This window comes from Elgaria multicarinata, chromosome 2, assembly GCF_023053635.1.
Source record: "Elgaria multicarinata webbii isolate HBS135686 ecotype San Diego chromosome 2, rElgMul1.1.pri, whole genome shotgun sequence".
In the NCBI taxonomy this organism is placed as follows: Eukaryota; Metazoa; Chordata; class Lepidosauria; order Squamata; family Anguidae; genus Elgaria; species Elgaria multicarinata.
This window is the reverse complement of record NC_086172.1, coordinates 31,748,047-31,768,756: the sequence shown is the minus strand read 5'-3', so window position 1 is coordinate 31,768,756 and position 20,710 is coordinate 31,748,047. Positions and strand designations below refer to the sequence as shown.

General features: G+C 43.6%; 3 protein-coding genes across 3 annotated transcripts in view; all 3 read right to left on the bottom strand.

Moving 5' to 3' along the window:
• The window catches only part of CAVIN2 (caveolae associated protein 2), a 291,429-nt gene that overhangs the window by 153,511 nt on the left and 117,208 nt on the right, over positions 1 to 20,710 (bottom strand). The gene's annotated exons all lie outside the window — the stretch shown is intronic.
• STAT1 (signal transducer and activator of transcription 1) overlaps positions 1 to 20,710 on the bottom strand; it is a 365,052-nt gene that overhangs the window by 343,415 nt on the left and 927 nt on the right. The window lies entirely within an intron of this gene.
• LOC134393534 (testis-specific serine/threonine-protein kinase 6-like) lies at positions 10,748 to 11,581 on the bottom strand. The gene has a single exon (XM_063118575.1). It carries the CDS (start codon positions 11,579 to 11,581, stop codon positions 10,748 to 10,750), a length of 834 nt encoding a protein of 277 aa, XP_062974645.1.

Genomic DNA, 20,710 nt, shown 5'->3' with positions numbered 1-20,710 from the left:
GGCCACAAGCGGATCCGGTTATCCTGGGTCAAGGGAGGATTTAGCCCGGCCTGACCACGGGATCCCCTGTGCATCATCTGCATGCACAGCAGTGAGCCCGGGCCTCGCACCGGGCTAAGTCCTCGTCTAGCAATGGCCAAAGTAATTCTTCACATAATGCATTGTGAATGTATGGAATTCATTGCTAGATGATGCAGTGATGGCCACTAGTTCAGATGACTTTAAAAGGGGTTAGGGCAGCAAATGAAGCCTATGTCTATCAATGGTTATCAGTCTTGATGGTCATGACTGTGAAAGTTTTATTTATTTATTTATTTATTTATGATATTTATATATCGCTCCCCATTCAAGAATTTTGGAGCAGTGGACAAATAGAATAAAGGAATAAAGACAGCATAAAAACATTTGAAATATATTTTAAAAGAAACAGTGTGCAAATAAAATAAAACTGCAGCTGATCATTGAAGGAAGGCTTGCTGGAACAATGTTTTCAGGAGGCACGGGAAGGAATACAAAGTTGGCAGCTGCCTGACCTCCAGAAGCAGGGAATTCCATAGGATGGGGGCAACTGCACTTCCCCTGGTGGACTCCAATCAGACGACAGGTCTATGTGGAACCACCACCAGCATGCCTTCAGGTGACCTCAGTGACTGAGCAGGTTGATAGAAGTGAAGGCGCTCTCTCAGGTTTAGAGGCACTAGGACACCACTGCCAGATGTTGGGAGGGGTATACCTTTCATGCCCTGCTTGGGGTCTTCCCAGAAGCCAGGTACTGTGGGATCCAAAATTTGGTGGAACTTGGTCTGATCCATTAGGGCTCTTTGAACATGAGAAGATCATTGGATGATGAAACTTATCACCCAAGTCATTCATACTTGTTCTGTTCATGCCCAATTTTGGGAAATATATAAGATATGAAATGAGAATTGGATTGGCATCGCATTGCACTGATTTAGGGCTAAAGCTTCATCTTTATAAATGATGGTCCTTTCTAAAAAAGAACCTTCAAAAAAAATTCCAATATTACATATTGTTTGCAGTGCAATCTCCTGAACTACTTTGCCTTGCTGTATCTTCCATTTTTCTGTAGAGTGTCTTCACTTTTGGTATTCCTGCACTCTGTGTCTATGAAGGTTTTTGTTTTGGTTTTGGTCTCTTGAAGTTTCTGGTGAATACATGGCTAAAAAGTAGTAAAAGAATAGCTTGAATATAGGGCAGGAATAAATATAGGCTGGAAATAAAAAGAAGTGAAGAACAATCTTTTGTTGACATGAAATTAAACAATATTTAGATTTCAATGTACCTGATAAATCCACATGCCCTCCACTGCTTTTATAAGTAGAGACCTTGATTGAAACATAAAAAACGAAAAATGTAATCTAGTCCTAAAGTGCTCTTTTAGCTCTTTGTGCCCCGCGTTGTATAATTGTCACAATGTCTTGCTAAATTTTTTTCCCTACAACGATGGCGTAGCAATTCCTGCCTATAATTGTGCAATCTGACTCAAATGGGAAATGGCTCGCCCCAGCCTAATAAGCACTTAGGTGTAGGTCCTCTAAATGTGCTTGCTGCCATGGCAACCCCTGTTTATATAATACACAAGAAGGTAAGCCTGTTAAGTCGCTCTCTGTAGTTCTACTTGCCTCCTTTTTATCAAAGCGAACAGGCCTTGCTGTGCTGGAACTGGTTTAATTACCAGTCCTGGAAATTATCAGGCTGCCTATTTAGATGAGTATCTGAAGAGATTAACCTTGAGAAGGCCACATTTGGGTTCAGTGAATTCTATAATTTCCCCATATTTTTGACTGGCCAAAAATAGGCCAAACGTATGTCAACTGCTTATGAAGAAATGGGCTGAAAAACATTCATAATGTCTTTCTTTAGTACACTTGCCACCTTTCCCCCCCTGACAGTGGCAGGGTTACAGTGCCTTTAAAGGGTGGAATGATAGGATCCAGTTCAACAGGTGCTTCTTTTATCTGCATAAAGACAGAGCGCTGAGGAAATCTTCAACTGCTGGATTTCTGCCTGTCAAGCAGCTATTATGGGCATAGAAGCCTGGCCAGAAAAATAAAATGAGGTAACCCTACAGACTAGCTGCCATCTGTTCAAGGCAGGTTGGCAAAATATATACAACACAAAATTGATCCATTGTATCCATGATCCAATATATACTTGTTGGTAGCCGTGTGAAAAGAAACTTTAGAGTCAGGGGTGTTGAACCTCTTTCACATCCTCCTGTTGGGATATGTGGCATCGTGTATTTCCTACTTTTGCTTCCTGCTGTGTCAAAGCAGTAGCCGCAAGTGGCAACCCTACTCAACCACATACACACCTAAGGTTTGTAGTATCCAAAGCCAGCAAGGTTATTTTGGTACACGAGGCAGAACATCTAAGCACTTTTCCCCATTCCTGGCTGTAGAAATACAATAAAAATAATGTAAATAACTAGCAATTGGCTGTCCTTCTATATTACCTAAAATCTGCTGCCTGAGGTGACTGCCTCATTCTGTCTCATGGTAGGGCTGGTCCTTGTCATGCAGCTATTATGGGCATAGAAGCCTGACTAGAAAAATAATATGAGATAAAATGAACAGCAGAGACACTTCCTTAGTGGACGTTTGGGGAAAGGCACTGAGGCCCATCTCTGGGAAGAGATGGGACTTCGTGAACTTGTCATGGAGCTTCACTCTTCCTTTGATTCAGGTCTTACTGCAGGTAAGGAGATAATGGGGAAGAAGCCTAGAAGATCCATCTCTCCACCTCAGACTCACCGAACATGTTAGCATTTGGGCCCATCAGCTGAGGCATCCCTTCAGTCTGGAATTTGACCAAACCCAGACAATTGAGATCAAATGTGTCTAATGTGGGAACATTTTCTTGTAACTCTCTGACCTTCTGGAGTGGTGCCCAGGTAGTCAAGAAAGATTGAAAAACAGGTTAAGTGGATGTCAGTGATGACATGAGGCAGAGTTGTACAGTCTATGAGGAAAACATTGGTTTCTATTTTTCCAGAGTTAGTCAACTTTTTCTGGTTCCTTTGTCTTTAAATTGAACAATTTTAATTTGCTTTTAAAATCTTCTTTCTTTTACTGTTTATACCTATGTTCACCACTCTGGAATCTGTGTTAGATAATTGAGTGGTATATAAATATTGTAAATAAATAAATAAACATTGTATTTTGTTGATATCTAATTAAGGAATTCAGCCTAAATACAAAAGGCACTGTGATTGATTTTGGCATGAGCAACAGGTTTATTATAGTGAGAAGCAAAAGGGCTGATGTGAGGATTTTGTGTTGTTTTTTGGAATTGTCTGATAAATTCAAAATGGCTGACAACCCTGCTTAAGTATTCCAAAGGTTTGTCTCCATGTAGCATTCATGATGTGAGAGTTGCTACACTGTGGCTCCTTCCTGTTCACCTCTGCTAAGATAACATAGGAGGTCGTCGCGCCTTACGTGTAAATGGGGGCAAGATCTCGCGTTAATCCCAACGCGAGGTCTCCCCTCCTCTCCCCTGGAACAAAACGTGGGTCTAGCTAAGGCCTAAGTCTTCTGGTTGAATCCCATTTCCCTGATCTGCCTTTTCTCGATCTAGGAGCACCTCTGTCTTGTCTGGATTAAGCTTCAATTTGTTTGCCCTCATCCAGTCCATTACCATCAACAGACACCAGTTTAGAACTAGAACAGCTTCCTTGGATTTAGATGGAAGGAAGAGATAGAGTTGGGTATCATCCGCATACTGGTGGCACCAAACCCCCAAACGCCAGACAATTTCTTCCAGCGATTTCATGTATACATCTAATAGCATGGGGGATACAACTCTTAGGAACACCACAGGTCAACATCAAACAGGAACTCCCCAGCGCCACCTTCTGAGATTGCCGCTTCATAAAGGAATGGAGCTACTGAATAACAGTGCCTCCCAGTCCCATCTCAGACAGATGCCCAGAAGGATACTAAAATCGATGGCATTGAAAACCACAGAGAAGTCCAGCAAAACCAAGAGGGATACACTCCACCTGTTCAGTTCCTGGTGTAGATCGTCCCCCAAGGTGACCAAAGCAATCTCTGTCCCATAATCAGGCCTGAAGCCAGATTGAAATGGATCTAGATAATATGCATCAATGAGAAATCCCTGGAGCTGAGAAGCCACCACATGCCATGCCATAGAAGATCTAGGTTGTTGTAGCATCATTCACACTGACCATTCCAGAGGTACCATAATTGGGGCAGGGAAAGCACTCTCATCTCAATTAGTATATTGTCATAGCTTTTCCATCCAACCACAACAATTGAAATCCTGAGGGCATTGATGAACCAGTAATTAAAGTACATTATGTATTTGAGTAGATTGACAATATTTCTCTAAAGTTAATGTCGGGTGAAATTCAGTGTGGTGTAGTGGTTAGAGTGCTGAATGTAGGCCTTTATGGGGAGATATGTGACATCACTGAATGGTTTGTCCTTACCCCTATATTGGCCCAATAATATATAGTTGAAAAAATCGTGCGACAAGGCACCATGACATTAATATTTCCTAGTCTTCCGTTCTAGTGTTTTGCCAGTTGCAAGGAGGTGGGGAAATGCTAGTACAATTCAACCAAGTCACACATTTCCCCAACCCCACCCCAACTACACAGTACCAGGGAAGATGGTGGGTGGAGGTGGAGAAGAGATATGGAGTGGTGGCAGGTATCCGTAGGACTGCAGGCAAATTGTTTTTTCTTTTCTTTTTGGATTTAGCTGCTGGTGTACTTAATGCTGGACACTTTCTGTTTGGAGCTAGGCCCTATTTTGGAGTGTCATTTATTGCCCATTCATCCATATTTTTCAGGCATAGTAATATATTATAAAGGCCACAATCCTCAAAGTATTCATTTAAAGAACAGCCCGACTGAAGCCTATGGGATTCCTTTGGGGAAAATGGGTTGATGATAGGTCCTAAATAGCTTTGTAACAATGACCAATACCTATTATGAATGACACCCTCCTTTTGCCAGCTCTTCATTTAGGAATCCTGGGTTAAAGCCAGGACACATGGTTTTAAAGCAGGATGTGTTGCAATGAAGTGCAAGGCGTTCTTTCTCTCCCTCTAAATAAGAAACTACACTTGGATAAGCAAAATCACTGTTGCAAAGCTATCTGCAGGACGTTTGGCTTGACACAGAGCTTTGCATATAGAGAGATTTAATGGAATTCAGGGCCACCATGAAGGTCAATCTGCAATGTTGGAATTTTAGAGTGAAAAGAAGTGTCGAGGTTCCATGAAAACCTCAGCAGCAGCTGTGGCCTGGTCTTCTGGTTTGAGTCCTCGGGCTCAGTTGAAGCCGCTGCCAGACCGCGGATGGATGCAGGTAAGACCTGCCTCCCACTTGCCCCCTTACCTGGCTCTGCCGCCATCGTCGCACGGGCGGCGGTGGCAGGGCCAGGTAACCCCCCCCATGCACACCACTTACTTGGTCTGTCACGGCCCATTGCCAGCTTCACTAGAGCCCGCGGCTCAACCCGGAACTGTAGGCTGGGAGCCACCAACTTTCGCCTTCCCCGCCCAAGCCTGACACAGCCAATTTGAAACAATAGGCCATAGATCATACATAGGGACAGATTTTACAACCCCATAGCAACAACAGGTTTAGAGGCACAAGTCTGCACCCGTCCTTCACAAATCCATACAAATTAGCATATGCAAATTTTATGCAAATTTATTTCCTTTTCCTCTTTTGGGGTGATTCATAAGCGGGCCATCCTGGAACTAATTCCTTAATATTATGCTGCATATATGTGAGTTATCCTTAAGACCATAAGAAGAGCCTTGATGGATCAGACGAAGGGCCCATCTAGTCCAGTGTTCTGTTCACACAATGGCCAACCAGCTGTCCAGGGGAAACCCACAAGCAGGACATGAGTGCAACAGCACCCTCCCACCCATGTTCCCCAGCAATTGTTGTACATAGGCATACTGCCTCTGATACTGGAGGTAGCGTATAGCCATCAGGACTGGTCGCCAGCAGTAGCCTTCTCCTCCAAGAATTTGTGTAACCCCCTTTTAAAGCCATATCAATTGGTGGCCATCACTACGTCTGGCGGTACTTGCAACTAGACGTGCAGGCGGGCTCAGCTGCTGGAGTTATACTCTTCCAGTTCTTGCTTTGTGCTGGTGACATATGTGTAAAGAAGAATACTCTTCATTAGACAATGTGGGTTATAACACTAACTGCCATGGCTTCCCCCAAAGAATCCTTAGAAACTAGGGTTCTCTGGGAAGAGGTAACAGCAGTTCATATTTAATGAGCTTGTGGATAATACTTGTACAGTGACATGCAGCCCAACTGTATGCATGTTTACGTGAAAGTACGTCCCTCTGTGTTCAATGGGTAATTACTGCCAAGGAAGTGTGCACAGGATTTCAGCTTTAGATGTATTGATTTATGTATTTAATTGAATGTATAGCCTACCTCTCCGCAGGATGCACACAAAGTGGTTGAACAATAATAACATACAAATACAAATTGGTAGCTTGTCTCACCAAGACCAGGTTTAATGCCATTTATCGCAATAGTGGGCCGACTGCCACCATTGGATGACTCCTTGCTAGAGCTACTTTTTAAACGGATCCCCTCAACACACATGAAAACTGCCCGTGAACCTTATTCTGTAGTCCCATTCCAATAGGTAAAAGTTAGGTTTAGGTGCTGAAGAGGAAGAGGAATAAAGCAGATTCTCTTCCACTGTATTTAGACCCAACTCCATGACCTACTGAGTTTTGCTACTAATCAAGTGCCCAAATTTCCTTTGTTCCTCTTCCCTCCCAATCCCCTTTCCTTTTGTCATGTGTCTTTTAGATGATATGCTTGTGGGGAGGGGCAGTCTCATTTCTTAACTTCAAAAACTGCTCTGGGCGCCCTTTTTGCTGATGGGTGCAGTAACAATGGTTGTGGCACCCACAATGCCACGCCGGTACTGTCTCCACGTCGTGGGTGGAAGGAGTGGAAGTCTCCTGGCAATGGAAAAAAGCATAGACTTGCTGTGGGATTTGGAGGAAGAATCATATTGCTGTTCATTTTGTAAATGGGGCTCATCATCTCAACAAATTTGAAAACAATTTCCTCCAGCAGTGAATTAGACATTATCCTTTAAAATAAACAAGTGGTGCTTAAAATGCAGGAAATGGAATGGGAAGGGGATATTGGGGCTCAGATTGCAGAAACACAGGGGAACACAATTTGGAGAAAGAAGCCTCTCAAATCTATTTCTGTTACAATTAGAGAAATCGACTTAAAACTCATACACAGGAACCATTTAACACCAGTGAAATTACATCAGATCAACAATGATCTTCCACCACGCTGTTGGAGGGCAAGCCAATAAGAGGGACTTTATTCTATGTTCAAGTAATTCCAGCTTCAACTATATACCACAGGTAATCCAATGAACAACACAACCCACAAACGTTGGCCCTTTTATCTATTTCTGATGATGCGTAATATTATGAAGTATGCTACATTTTACATGGATGTGCATATCACATACATGTAAACCAAACACAGATATGTAAACCAAAGGGATCTTTTGGCATTGAACACTGGGCATTTAGGAAAACCTGGTATTGCCCAAAGCTGAGAGAGGGTTCATCTACACCAAGCAGGATATTCCACTATGAAAGCTGTATATAAAAGGCAGGAGCCACACTACTGCTTTATAGCGGTATTGAAGTGCACTGACAACTATTGGGTTCCATTGACACATACTATATACCGCTTTCATACTGCTATATCCTGCTTGGTGTGGCTCCTGCTTTTTATATACCGCTTTCATAGTGGAATATCCTGCTTGGTGTAGATAAGCCCAGAGTCAGAGACAACACCAAGGTCTTTGAAAGCAAATCTTTGTTTTATTAAAGAAGAATTTAAAATGAATTAAAATCGCACATCAAGGGAATTAGAACTACAACATACATCTGGGGAATCATCATGTATTAACACTGAGAAGGTTAAAGATAATCAAGCATTTAAAGTCAATACTAAAGATAGATGCACTGAAATGCATAGAAAATTATGAATGTGTTTAAAGGAAGTTTGAAAGAAGTGCAACAGTTCAAAGAGAAGTTTCAACGCTTAGAAAGGTGTGTGTGTGCGCATGTGTGCAGCTGATCTTGGAAGAAGGGGGTGAAAGAACTTCCAGCTTGGGAAAATCTGAATGGGGAAGAAACAGACTTTTTTTGGGGGGGAGGAATTATGAGTTTGGAGAACAGAGAGCAAAGGCAAGGGTTTTCGAGTTTGGAATGTGGTAGAATATTAGGAAAAAGCGAGGGAAAACAATAGTTTGAGTATGGAGCACTTAGAAGGAAAACAGAAGATAATACAAAGATCTATCTCTCCTTATCCGTTGACTTGTGAGGTGATGGAAAGGTCTGTTGAGCGCTTTCTCTGGAAAAGAAGGGGAGACAGGAGGAAAGGAGGTTTTTGCTCTTCTGAACAGAAAGGATAGGAGTCCTCTTTCTTTCCTTCTCTCCCTCTCTGTGTGATCTATGATTTTGGGTTGCTGTTTTTATCCCAGGTCTCTCAGGATTTAGTAATCAAGGTAAAACAAGTCTGGCTTCTAAGATTGCTCATGGATGTTGAAAAATGATTTTTAGGTTGCAGACATTAAAGGAAGAAAGAAGGCAATAGGCTCCTCTTTCCTTCCAGATGTGAGGAAAGGGTGGGAGATAATGGGTAGCATTTTTTGCTTATCTCTAGCTATCATAGGTCCAGTTGAGCAAGATACCCAGGGGGATGTTGGTGATTGTCTTAAACAAAGGTGACAAAAAGAGTCATGTAGGCATGCCTGCCTTACACAATATTAAGTTTTCAGGGTCTCACAGCTTTAAAATACATTGAAATCTTTATTTTCCCTTCTATTTGTCTTAAACAAGGAAATCAGTGTAAAATATTTCATGGTAGGGGCATTGTGGCTGCTATCCTGAGGGAAGTTCTGAAATTTGCAAGTGTTAACACGGAGAGAACTAGGCAATCACAGCACAATGGCTGGCCAGAAACTTGCATGCAAGAAGTCTGTAGCTCCACTTGGGTTGTGCAAGGTCGAAGTACCTATAGAACCTGCTTTTCTGCTTTTTTCCAAGACCAAAAAATCCTAGCCCCCTTCCAGATAGAAGGCCCTATCTTCCCAGAACAGCAGAATTTGGGAGAGCTTCGTAACAATAAGGACCCAGTTTTCTTGCTGTTAGTGGCAGCAACAATGAAAATAGCTCAATGTTGGAAAACAAGCCACAGATATGCAGTGGATGGATGGTTTTCCAAAATGTGGATAGTAGCTTCAAATGAAAAGTTAACAGAGTATAATAGATTAATCAGAGGAACAATTTAAAAAGACAGTTTCGTGGAAATGTGGCTTCCCTTTATAACTTTTGTTAATACAGTCTCCACAGACCATTACCCACTAAATACTCAGTCATATTTCTGGAAAGGAATAATAGCCAAGAAGAATGGAAATTGGGGGAAAATAACATTACACAGGTAGCAATAGAAAGTGTTATTATTATAACACTTATTATAACATTATATATCTCATCTCATAGTTTCCTGTATCTGACAAACCATGCAAGACAAACTGCAATTATTTTTGTACTGTTGTTATGGGTATATGTTAAAACCATTTTGCACCTTTGAAGAAAATTATATATATAAAGAAATTGCAGGAAAATAATCTCTCCTTGTCCCTTTTGCACATAAAACACACATATACACTTTACTTTGACCAGTGTGAATGAATGAAATGCAGAAAGGTAAATCTTTGCAATGTTGTAAGGTTGGGGGAAGCTCAGTTTGGAAGGTTGATTGAATTCTACTCCGATCACTCAGACATTTCTCAAGGTAGAAATAATGAGCCCGGCTCACAGACCTTGCCTAAGGCCTTTTAGGATTAACCTTTGTCTCACACTAGACTGTATGTTGGGAAAGCGAAGGAAATTCATGTCACTGCTTTTTCTTACACAATGTACATATTCCAAATAAGCCAATTTGTTCTAAGAATGTTTGAGTCCTAAGATTCTCGCAGGTGTAGAAAGGTTTTGTTTTGAATCTAATGTTGTATTTTAAATAGGATCAAACCAGAAAGTTGTCCTTTTAAGCATTTTGCTTCCATGAGCAAAGCCTGACCATAGGGGCACACTAGGGTTAAACTAATGAAGGAGCACCAGAGCAGAAGCCGTGTTCAAGTCCGATTCCTCATGCTGCTTCCAAGATAATCCTGCATAAGCCAAGATTGCACAACAGATCCCTCGAAATGTTGCAGGGTTTTTTGGGCCACATTGTTCTTTGATGTAAGACATTCTGCTTGCATTAGCAACAGTCCTTTCCACCAAAAAACCAACACCAAACCAAAACCCACCACCCCACATACACATTTGAGTTGTCCATAGCAGCGCACCTTTCCCTTGAAGCAAATGAGAAACATAGCTAAAAACAAAATAACAGCTGACACATGAAAGAGGGTTTAAAAGATCTCATTGGCACCCCAAACCTAAATACATTTGTTTGGAAGCAAGTCCCTTAACTGCAGCGGAACTCACATCGGAATTTTTCCCCCTAAAGCGATTTGCCCACTAACTCCCCATGGTCAACATCCCAGAAACCTCTTTTCAGCAATTATATGTCCCCATTGTTCTCTTAACACAATTCCACCCCATCTCTCTGCAACAGCAGCACCTGGTAGCGACACCAAGATAGGGAAGGACACTCCAATTATGTTTCCTTCTTCAACCAGCTATTTTTGGAGACCATTCCCACACAGGGTCGGGATTCTGGATTGAACTGGAGCAGCTGGGTGATAAGAGTTTTACAGGGCTCAGACAAAGAGGGCAGATCTTCGGGGAACAGGACCCCTTTCTTCTGGCGGCAGGGCATGTTTTGGATGTGGCTGTCATCAAAAGGCATGCAGCCGGTGATCATCACATAGAGCATGACACCCAAGCTCCATACATCATACTTTTTGGGATCGTAGGGGATACCCATCAGTACCTCTGGGGAGGCATAGGCAGCTGACCCACAGTAGGTGGTACTTAGTTCCGGGTATCCACGTGATTCCCTGCCAAAGCCAAAGTCAGTCAGTTTTGCACGACGGCCATCTGACGTGAGCAACACATTCTCACACTTGAGGTCCCGGTGCACCAAGTGCCTGTCGTGGAGGTAGCGCACAGCACCCACGACCTGGGCAAAGATGTCCCGGGCTTCAGGAGCACAGGGTAGTTTCCCCACTTGCTGGACCATCTGTAGCAGGTCTGTAGAGGCCGCTTCCATCACAATGTAGAGCGTCCCATTGCAGACTTCAATGAACTCATACACTCTTACGATGTGCGGATGCCGAATCCCTCGCAAGATGGAGAGCTCCCGAGGCAGAAATTTCTCGACAAAATCCCGGGGGGCTCGACGTCTGTCCACCATTTTGATCGCTAGTGGTCCCTTGTACTTGGCAGAGGTGGCCACTCGCACCTTGGAATAGCTGCCTTCCCCCAGGGTTTGGCCCAGCTTGTAACCCAGGTCACTCAGAAGCTTGTCTCCTCTGGAAGCCCTTGACATGATGACCTGGTATGGCTGACAAAGGCCTTTAGGTTTCTTCCCAGGACTCAGTGCTTTAACCCATTGTGATTGACATCTCTAGACCTTTACTCCCCATGTGCCCACTGAGGACTTGCCTTCGAAGTCATCACTACTCATACAGGTATTGTGAAGTGCTAGGAGTGTCATGTGTTATGTCTCCCTGTGCATAATCAGGAGTGACAGACAGAGCTAACCCTTTTGGGACCAGAGCTAGGAAGCTGAACTTACATATCTCATGGAGTAGCTGGATGAGCTTTGGTTCCTCTTTTGAACCTGGCCGAGTTTTTCTACGTGAAGGAATGGGGTGCATGTGTTCCATCTTGTGAACCCTCATCTGCTGCCTGAAGTGGTACAGTCCAGGCACAGTGTGACCACTTCAGTGAAGACAAGTCTTTGTGTTTTTTGAAGCTTTACTGTTGATTTTCTGACCTCACAGGAGTTTCAGAAGTTCCTTCAGAATTTTGTTTTTACTTTGAAACACTTTAAAAACAAACTTTGAAAATATGTCAAAAGTACAGAACCAATCTGTGCCAAGAACGCAATGTTCTAGGGGGTATAAAATTGTCTAGATTATATAAATAGGCTGTAAATTTGAAAGGAAGGATTTGAAATCTTTTATGTTAATATATATTTATGAGCATCACAGTTTATTCTAATGTATATTATAAAGGCAGCTGGTTTCCTCTCAGCAAAATAATTGCCCTGACAAGGAAAAACCTGAAAGAGAACTCCAAAGGGCCTCAAGCTCAAACTTCAGACAGGTAAAAGCAAATTCTTAAATCCTCCTATTTGGAAATGTCACAAATAGGAAATTGTTTGACTCTTCTGATGAAGGAAACTTTGTTTCTTTTAGGCTGCAGTCCTTAGTCACTTCCTGTGAGTAAACCCCATTGAACTCAATGGGACTTACTCCTGATCTGCATATGTAGAGGACTGCACTGTTAATCTCTTAAGGTTCAACAATCAAATCCTGCCCAGTAATGATTATCTACCCTAAATATTGAGGTAATGCACTTGGCTCATCATAGCTGATCTAGGCTTTAGATGCTATATAAAATTTGAAATTTTTATCATAATAAAAAATGGATTTTTAAAAATCTTAAGCGTTTTCTAAGAAAAAAAATGTAGACTTTCCTCAACGACGGGTTTGTTCTAAATCCATTTCAATTCCTCATAAAGAATATGAAGTAGATTCTGAGAACCCATGAAATTATATCATTGAATAAATAATATTTGAGGAGGTTTTAAGATTCTGAGTTTTGGGGCAAAATTATCATTAAATGAGAATAACAGTGGGTAAAACTTCAAAATTATTTTATTTATTTATTACATTTCTATACCGCCCAATATTTATTTATTTATTTATTTATTTATTACATTTTTATACCGCCCAATAGCCGAAGCTCTCTGGGCGGTTCACAAAAATTAAAACCACAATAAAACACCCAACAGGTTAAAACACAACTACGAAATACAGTATAAAAAGTGCAACCAGGATAAAACCACACAGCAAAGTTGATATAAGATTAAAATACAGAGTTAAAACAGTAAAATTTAAATTTAAGTTAAAATTAAGTGTTAAAATACTGAGTGAATAAAAAGGTCTTCAGCTGGTGACGAAAGCAGTACAGTGTAGGCGCCAGGCGGACCTCTCTGGGGAGCTCGTTCCACAACCGGGGTGCCAGAGCGGAGAAAGCCCTCCTTCTAGTAGCCACCTGCCTCACTTCCTTTGGCAGGGGCTCACGGAGAAGGGCCCCTGTAGATGATCTTAAGGTCCGGGTAGGTACATATGGGAAGAGGCGTTCCTTCAAATAACCTGGCCCCAAACCGTTTAGGGCTTTAAATGTCAATACCAGCACTTTGAATTGGGCCCGGACCTGGACTGGCAGCCAATGAAGCTGGAAAAGGACTGGCATAATGTGATCTCGCCGGCCAGTCCCTGTTAATAACCTTGCTGCCCTATTTTGTACCAGCTGAAGCTTCCGGACCGTTTTCAAAGGCAGCCCCACGTATAACGCATTGCAGTAATCCAAGCGAGAGGTTATAACCAAAAAAAAGCTCTAAAAATGTATTAAACGCACCCATAAAAAGACTTCATTCCAGCCAGGGATTTAAACACAGACTGTTCAGTACTGAGGTAGGCACATTGCAAATATATCCTAACCATGAAAGACACGAGTTATCTTTGATACATTAGATATATAGCCTGTGTATTGTTTTTATGAACATAGTACCCTTAGAGCGAACTGTTAGGTCATCTTCAGAGGCCCTTTTCTGGATGCTTCCCACCAAAGGATGGCTACAAGGCTTTCTCAGTGGTGGCACCCCACCTGCTGAATAAACTCTCCAAAGACATTCGCCTGGCACCTACATTGTTATCTTTTTGGCACCAGGCAAAGACCCTTTTCCCCCCTCCCAGGCTTTTAGAGACCTAGTTCTAGGTTATCATGGCTGCTTTATCGATTCCTGTGCTGTTTATAGTTTTTTATTATATTATATTTGTTTAAATATTTGTATTGTATTTTATATTTTGATTACATGGCATTTTAGTTTTTTAACTGTTTGTAATCCACACAGAGAGCATTAGTTATTGGGCAGATTAGAAATACAATAAAATAATAATAACTAAACTAAACTAAACACAAGACTATACAGTTAAGGGGCAGGTGGGGCCGTGCTGCCCCTCTCGCCCCTCCCCATGCACTGAGTGCGGAAATCCACAGCTGGAAAGCCTACATGGGTCAACTCCTATGCATATAAAGCCAGCATTGCACAATCTGGCACCCTCCAGGTGTTTTGGATTACAACTCCTATCAGTCCCAGCCAGCATGACAAAATGGTCAAGGATGATAGGAGTTGCCGTCCAAAACATCTAGAGGGCCCCAGGTGGGGAAAGGCTGCTGGAGGCTTTTGAACCCTTGATCAATCAGGTTCGGTCCTTTGTAACATATCTGAATTCAGAAACAGTTACAGAGGTCTGAGGGTGTATCTACATGATATATTTATAAACTGGTTTAGGAGTCATTCCCTCATCTCAGGAATGACAGTTGAGAGAAGGAACTCAAACTGAATTTTCAACACCCTTCTCAAACAACAGTCAAGATCCTTTGGAGGACAATTACACTGAAATAAAACCAAGATAACTTTGTAAGGGAAGAACCTCAGAAGAGCCCTGCTGGATGAGACCAAAGTGGGTCCATCTAGTCCAGCGTCCTGCTTCCTGCAACAGCCAACAAGAGGTGTCCTACTGCCTCTGGGTAAATAGATAGGCCCTGAGTCAGCCCTGGAGACAGGATCTATGGATTCACCCTCCAGTCTAAATTACATTTAATGGAAGTAGGTTCCACTGGTCTCCAGGGAATTTACGGCCACCTATTGATTGACATGCAGCTCAGCAAAGCAGCTGTGCAAGTTCATGCAAAAGCTCTCCTGTTGTTGACTAGGAAAGAGAAAAATGCATCACGTGCTCCGGGAGAAGCTTCTGTCCATATCCAGCAGCAGGAGCCCCCATGCCTATGTGTTCTCCTGGATTCCGTACAAGATATTTACAATTGGGAGTTGTTAGAAATCATAAGAAAGACAGAACAAATGTGGCCTTTTATGTATACATAAGACAGAACAAATGTGGCCCCATTATATAGTTGTTGCCTTGTTTCCAATCAGTATAGGTCTTCGCCGTCCTGTTTATCTCTGGGTAGCAGCTGAATAAGCTAAAGGCATGGGGATCTGGATTCATCATAATTATGAGAAATCAGATCGCATGATAGTGGATTCCAAAGAAAAAGCTTTCAGCTGTCTCAGCTTGCTCATATTGCTGGGAATGGACAACCAGGCAGGCAGATTTGAGAAGAAGAAAATGCATGAGAGCAGAACTGGGAGGTGACCCACAGGAAAGCAGCCTTGCATAAGGTTATTGCAGCAACCACCCACAGATTCACCCAAAGCAACCAGAACAAAAAAGGCGCTGGTGTCGTGCAGTAACTCAAGAGTTCAAATTTCACTTCAGGAATGGACTGGTTGGTGGCCTTAGGCAAGTCATTATCACTCAGCTCCATGTCCCTCGCTGGTGCATGGGGAACATAGTATTGGCTTACCATGCAGGGCTGGCATAAGGATTACCAAATGTGAAGTGGTTTCAAAACTTCCCTAAAGAATAACATAAATGCATATGTAGATGGATGGCACTCAGAGGGCTGTTCACATGACACATTAACTCACACTTGGTGGATGAGTGTCAGTTGTTTGTTGAATTGTGGTTTAGTATGTTGTCTGAACCCAGGACATTTTCTGCAGTAGGGGCTTGTTAACCACCCTGAAAAAACAGCAACAAACCATGGGTTCTCAAGATAGCTTGTTTGAGAAAAATAAGCCACATTGCATGGTTAACAAGCCCGCTGTGGAAAATGTTCTGGGTTCAGACAACATTCTGAACCCATGGTTAGAATGTAGGTTAGTGTGTCGTGCGATCCCAGTCAGAGGCTCTGTAATGTCTTTTCCACCCTCTCCACCTATGGTGGTTTTAACTGGAGATGCCAGGGATTGAACTGACCTTGACCCTTTCCAAATGTGCACGTGTGTTTTTCTTAAAGGGATCTAGGAGAATTCATGATCCATAGGCACAGGACACAAACACCAACTACAGCATCCTGGACAGCAGAAGAGGCCCGTCAGGCTTATGGAAAAGACCAGGAGATGGTGTGTGTGTATGCTCAGATCAAAGTAACAATACGAGTCCTAGAAGTGAAAGAAGAGCTTTGAAATTAGCATGACAAATCATTGCAGTAAAAAAACAACAACCCTTTTCAGCTTTAACTCTTGTGATGAAGAGGAAATTTCACCAAGTTCTCCATATATACAAATGACACCTGCTGAAATTCCCTTTTCTATGCAACTGTTAAAGATACAGGAGCCCTGTCCTCCTTTTCATATGGTCACCCTAATTATCTTCTGATGCAAAGACCACACTTCTGACAGCCCAGATGAAGGGGCTGCCCTAGTCTATGTGGTCGCTTGGAAAATTAACACCTGGCAGGTGGCTTAAGAGGCCAGGAGGAAGGATGGCACACATGAAAAAGCACAGAGATGGAGGGGGCGGAGCAATGTGCAAAGTGATCTGGGATGCAATGGAACCAAGAGGTTCCATGCAATGGAATTGGGGATAAATAGAAATGAGTTCAGTGTGGGAGGCAGTGGGTGTTCAGTCATCTGCCTTCTCCATTAATGAGTGCAATTTGCTTGAGTGCTTGAATTACAAGGGACAGCCCTCTTCTCTTTTGCAATGGAAATGAATGTGTAAACTATTGAGGCTTTTGCTCTTTAAAAATGTTTGTGTGTGTGTGTAACAATAAAAGGCAGGAGCAGCTGTGGGAAAACATAGGAAGGTTACAAGCAGAAGACAGTGTTGTCTAGTTCTCCCATAACATTCTGTGAATGGGGCAGGAGGATTGCATGAAGGCAGTAGTTCAGTGGTAGAGCATTTTCTGTGTATGCAAAAGAGGTTTGAACTCCTGCCTGAAACCCTAGAAAGCTGCTGCCGCCAGTCAGTGTCCTTTATACTGGGCTAGATGACCCCATTCTAATTCAGTATAAGGCAGCTTCCTATATTATTCTGGGGGAGGGCCCATAGCTCAGTAGTAGAGCACCTGCTTTCCATGCAAAAGGTCCCAGGTTCAATCCCTGGTTCCTCCAGGTAGAGCTAGGCAAGGATCCTGCCAAGAATCCCTGGAGAGCCGCCGCCAGTCATTGTAGACAGTACTGGGCTGGATGAACCAAGGCTCTGACTCAGCATTATAAGGCTAGGATTCTATATCGAGGCTGGAAGCCCCCTTGACTTTCTAAATTGTACTTCGTTCTATGTTCTAAATGCCCTGAGATTAATATATAATAATAATGTGTAAACTATTATTGTTTTAATTTTTGTGAACCGCCCAGAAAGCTTCGGCTATTGGGCGGTATAAAAATGTAATAAATAAATAAATAATAAATAAATAATAATATATTTATTTCTTACCCGCCTCTCCCTTTGGATCGAGGTGGGAAACAACATTAGAACAGGAATCAATACATCTTAAAAAATTTTGATTTTACATTGATCTGGATAGGCCTGCTCCGGAAAAGGCTAGTCTTTAAAGCTGCCTTAAAATCACACAGAGAGTTAATTTTACGAATCTCCTCCGGCAGGCCATTCCACAATCTGGGGGCGACAGAAGAAAAGGTCCTCTGGGAGACTGATGTCAGCCTAGTTTTAGCTGACTGAAGTAAGTTCACCCCACAGGACCTGAGTGTGCGGGGCGGACTGTATGGGAGAAGGCGATCCTGCAGGTAACCTGGACCCAAACCATTTAGGGCTTTAAAGGTAATGACCAACACTTTGTATTTTGCCCGGAAACTAATTGGCAGCCAGTGGAGTGATTTTAATGTTGGGGTAATATGCTCACCCCTAGATGTACTGGTGACCAACCTGGCTGCCATATTTTGAACTAGTTGAAGTTTCCGAACTAGATACAATGGTAGCCCTATGTAGAGCGCATTGCAGAAGACAAGCCTTGAGGTTACCAGTGCGTGCGCTACTGTCTTTAGGTCTTCTGACTATAAGAAGGGGCGCAACTGGCGTATCAGCCGAAGCTGATAGTAGGCACTCCTGGCCGTCGCATCTATCTGGGCTGTCTTTTGGAGCGACGGATCCAGGAGCACCCCCAAACTGTGAATGCAGTCTTTCAGGGAGAGTGTAGCCCCATCCAGAACTGGCTGACACACCTCCAAACCTAGGTCAGAGCCCTTGACAGCAAGCACCTCTGTTTTGTCTGGATTCAGCTTGTTTGTTTTTCCTCATCCAGCCCATTACCGCCTCCAAGCATTCATTCAGAGGAGACACACTATCCTTAGCTGACGCTGTTATTGAAGGCATAGAGAAATATATTTGGGTGTCATCAGCATACTGATAGCACCCCACCCCATGTCTCCGGATGATCTCTCCCAGCGGTTTCATGTAGATGTTAAACAGCATTGGGGATAGGATGGCACCTTGTGGTATGCCATACAGCAGCTCCTTTTTTGAGGAGCAACTATCCCCAAGCATCACCATCTGGAATCTACCTGAGAGGTAGGACCGGAACCACTGGAGCACAGTGCCCCCGATTCCCAAACCCCTCAGGCGTACCAGAAGGATACCATGGTCGATGGTATTGAAAGCCGCTGAAAGGTCCAAAAGTACCAGCAGGGACACACTCCCCCGGTCAATACTCATGCGGAGATCGTCCACTAAGGCGACCATAGCTGTCTCAACTCCGTATCCTGCCCTAAAGCCGGTTTGAAAACTGCTTGGAGTTGGAAGGCAACTGCCCTCTCAATCACCTTGCCCAAAAATGGAAGATTTGATAATGGTCTGTAATTATTAAGGTCCAGGGAGGGCTTTTTTAGAAGCGGCCGTACCACTGCTTCTTTTAAACATGGTGGAAAACTCCCCTCCCTAAGAGATGCATTAATAATATGTTGTAGTTGTAGTCTAACTGTATCTCCTCCCTGGGCGACCAGCCAAGGACAGGGATCGAGAGGACAAGTTGTCTTCCTTCCTCGTCCAAGCAGCTTGTCCACATCATCAGTACTCACCAACTGAAACTGATCCAGTGTAATACTACTCACGGAGTTGCTGGACACTTCAGCTTCTGTAATAACGACGGCATCTAAATTGGCTCTTATCCCAGAGATTTTATCTGTGAAATGATCATTAAATGCATCACAGCAAACTACCGAAGGCTCTAAAACTGGGTTCAGGTAAGGAGGTGCCTGAGTTAGACCCCTCACCACCCTGAACAGTTCTGCTGGACGTGAATTCGCAGACGCAATGCGGTCAAAGAAGAAAACTTTCTTCGCTGCACGTACTGCCACCCCATAGGAACGAAGACGTTCTCTATATATGATCAAGTTCAAAGCATTTTTGCCTGTGCGATGTTTGTTTGTTGAGCAGCGATTTACTCATCTAAAACTGCAAGCCTATGGACACGTACTTGGGAGTAAGCCTCATTGGCCGTAGTGGCACTTACAACCGAGTAAACAAGCCCAGGACCGGGCTGGGCGACGTCGCGTAATGTGTGCCGGTTGGCTTTCGCAAATGAGAAAACAGAAAAGCGGTGTTTATATGTGCCAAGACTCTCTTTAATAAATCGACTGAGGCCACCATGATTTTTTTACGGTTACCCGTTAACTCAAGCGCTCAGGATTACAGGACACGATTTGATTCCCTGCGTGCTCTGCTTCCCAACATATCCATATATAGATAGATAAAATAAATAAATATATAGGTCGGAGAAACAAGGCGCGATCGCTTAAGCCCGCTGCGTACGTATTTGATGGTTGTTGTTTTTTTCCGAGGTACCCCCGTTTTTTGCTTCTTAAATCGAAGCCGCCCCTTCCTCAAGTTGGGGGTGGCTGGGTGGGGTAAGGGGGGTGGGGAAACCACTCGCAAGATCAGACACACAGACCGCCATTCTGTGGCTCTGCTTCCGCGAGGCTCATGAAAGATGATGATGATGAGTTTCCAGTATTGTCCTCTGGCGAGACAGGCTCCAACCTGCCCCCACCCGATCGCCGGCCAGGGAAAAAGAGGGACAGGGCGGGCGCGAGGGAGACGAAATATTCTAGGTCAGAGGACAAAAGAATCTCTGCCAACCAATCGGCTTCTCTCGCCGGGAACTTGGTCACATTCAGTTCCATTCCGGTGTCTCCGCGTTCCATGGGCGATTCTATTTCGCTCCTCGTTCACCCCCGTTTCATAGGCAAGGGCGGGATCGGGCTAGAGAGCACCAGAATCGAAACGGCGCGGCTGCAGCCCACCTGAGCCGCTGCGCTCGTCAACAGTCTCCCCTCGCCTTTCGAGGTGATTTCTTTTACCCTCCGCCCCCCCCTCGGGCGGAGCAAATGGATTAGTCCGCCTGACTATAAAGGGACGGCGCAGCACATGCTTGCTTCAGACAGAGGGCAGCGTGTTGGAGAGGGAGTTTGTACGAAAGTCGTGCGCTTAGGTGTTTGGGGGGGGGGTCTCGCTTATTGAGGAGGAGGAGGAGGGGGGAGGGGGAAAAAAGCAGCAAGCAGCACCGTTCTCGTTGTAAA

What these genes read in the sequence shown, in the direction of transcription:
- LOC134393534 (XM_063118575.1), bottom strand. Translation starts at nt 11,581, where the DNA reads ATGTCAAGGGCTTCCAGAGGAGACAAGCTTCTGAGTGACCTGGGTTAC.